General features: G+C 34.5%; 1 protein-coding gene across 1 annotated transcript in view; it reads right to left on the bottom strand.

Annotated features, from left to right (window-relative positions):
- The window catches only part of LOC119410904 (extracellular calcium-sensing receptor-like), a 4,984-nt gene that overhangs the window by 2,624 nt on the left and 822 nt on the right, over positions 1 to 1,538 (bottom strand). Inside the window, exons 2-3 of the mRNA XM_037677826.1 lie at positions 639 to 1,445; positions 309 to 536 (exon numbers count right to left, since the gene is read on the bottom strand). Coding sequence (XP_037533754.1) covers positions 309 to 536; positions 639 to 1,445 — 1,035 coding nt within the window. The remainder of the gene's footprint in view (positions 1 to 308; positions 537 to 638; positions 1,446 to 1,538) is intronic.

The raw sequence follows: 1,538 nt of genomic DNA, 5'->3' as shown, positions 1-1,538 counted from the left end.
ATACATATATATATGTATATATATATATATATATATGTATGTATATATATATATATATATATATATATATATATTTACTTGGAAAAATAATATGAATTACATAGAAAAATATTTTTATTACTTCGAGAATTCAATTATGACTTTCATAAAAGTTTAGATTAAATGCCTGCTTTTAATTGAGTTTTTTTTTAATCAAATATGTCCAAGTTCAAATAATTAAATTATATACATTTGAATATATTTTTTTCTATACACCAACCACAACAAATATAAAAAATTATTTATTTTAAACAAAAACTGCTTCTTACCTCTGAAGATTGTCCAGCCCATGTTATATTTTTTCCATTCAAAGAAAACTGTTTTCCATTTGGTAGTGAAGCATCGTAGTTCCCTATAGTTATGAACACAACATCTCTTGTCATATTTTTCTGCCAGTTCACAAGCTCATACGTTGCTGCAGGGTCTCCATTTTTATCAAAATACACTCTCTCCCCTGACTGAAGAGAGAAATTAACTTCCTGGAATTGTTTTGCCACCTGTCATAACAGATCATTGTATAATAGCTTTAGAAAAATGTTGTTCAAATGTTTTTCTTCATGTAATAGTATGTTGTACATTTCATAAACATATTATGTTACCTCTCTTGGCTCTAAATTATTCATTAGAATACAAGAGTGGTTATCTACTTCACCACTTTGTTCACATTTAAACACTTTATGCATTGCATGAGCCACAGAATAAACAGCCTTATACACGTTGTTGGATATTCTGAGCTCTGACACATCTGTGAAAGCATTGTTTGCATCCTGAAGTTTCTCAAAACCAGAACACTGTTTTGAGCTGTGCAGATTAGCCTGAAAACTGCAGTCAAATGTTGTTTCCCAAAACTCTCTCAGCAGATTGTTCTGAGGATCCTGACTTGGATGAACCTGTAAAAGAAACTCTTGCAGACCTTTGATTTTAGCCTTTCTTATGGCAAAACCCAGTGACCCTGTTAGCATAGCAGAGAATCTCTTATTAGCTAAATGTCTTGATGTAATCCAGGATTCACTGCCCACCCACTGCAACCCAGTCAAGTTCTGTCCAAGAGACTCCTCAAGCAGGATATCCATCTCATCATAGGAAAGGAAGGCAACTAAAACTCTTGATGTGCCTCTCTGAATCACTCTGACAGTTCTCTCAACCTGCTCTGTAGAACTCGTCCTTGAGATGGCCTCAGAGTATTCAACACAAATCCCTTCCTGATGTGCAGCTGTGATAAATGTTGCCATCCCATTGTTACCGTAGTCATTGTCACTTCTGACTGCACCAACCCAGTTCCATCCAAAGTGTTTGATGAGTTTAGCCAGTGCTCTGCTCTGATAGAAGTCACTGGGAATGGTTCTGAAGAAGGAGGGATACTCATTTCTGTTACTGAGACACGCACATGTTGCAAAGTGGCTGATCTTTCAGAAAGGAGAAGAAACAAGAAAACACAAACATCATTACATATATAGCCTTTCATGTACTTTTTTTTTTCCTTTGACACAATATTTTTT

The sequence above is a fragment of the Nematolebias whitei genome, chromosome 6, assembly GCF_014905685.2.
Source record: "Nematolebias whitei isolate Nwh7 chromosome 6, NemWhi1, whole genome shotgun sequence".
Classification (NCBI taxonomy): Eukaryota; Metazoa; Chordata; class Actinopteri; order Cyprinodontiformes; family Rivulidae; genus Nematolebias; species Nematolebias whitei.
The sequence above is the reverse complement of the archived record's forward strand: the minus strand, read 5'-3'. Positions and strand labels throughout refer to the sequence as shown.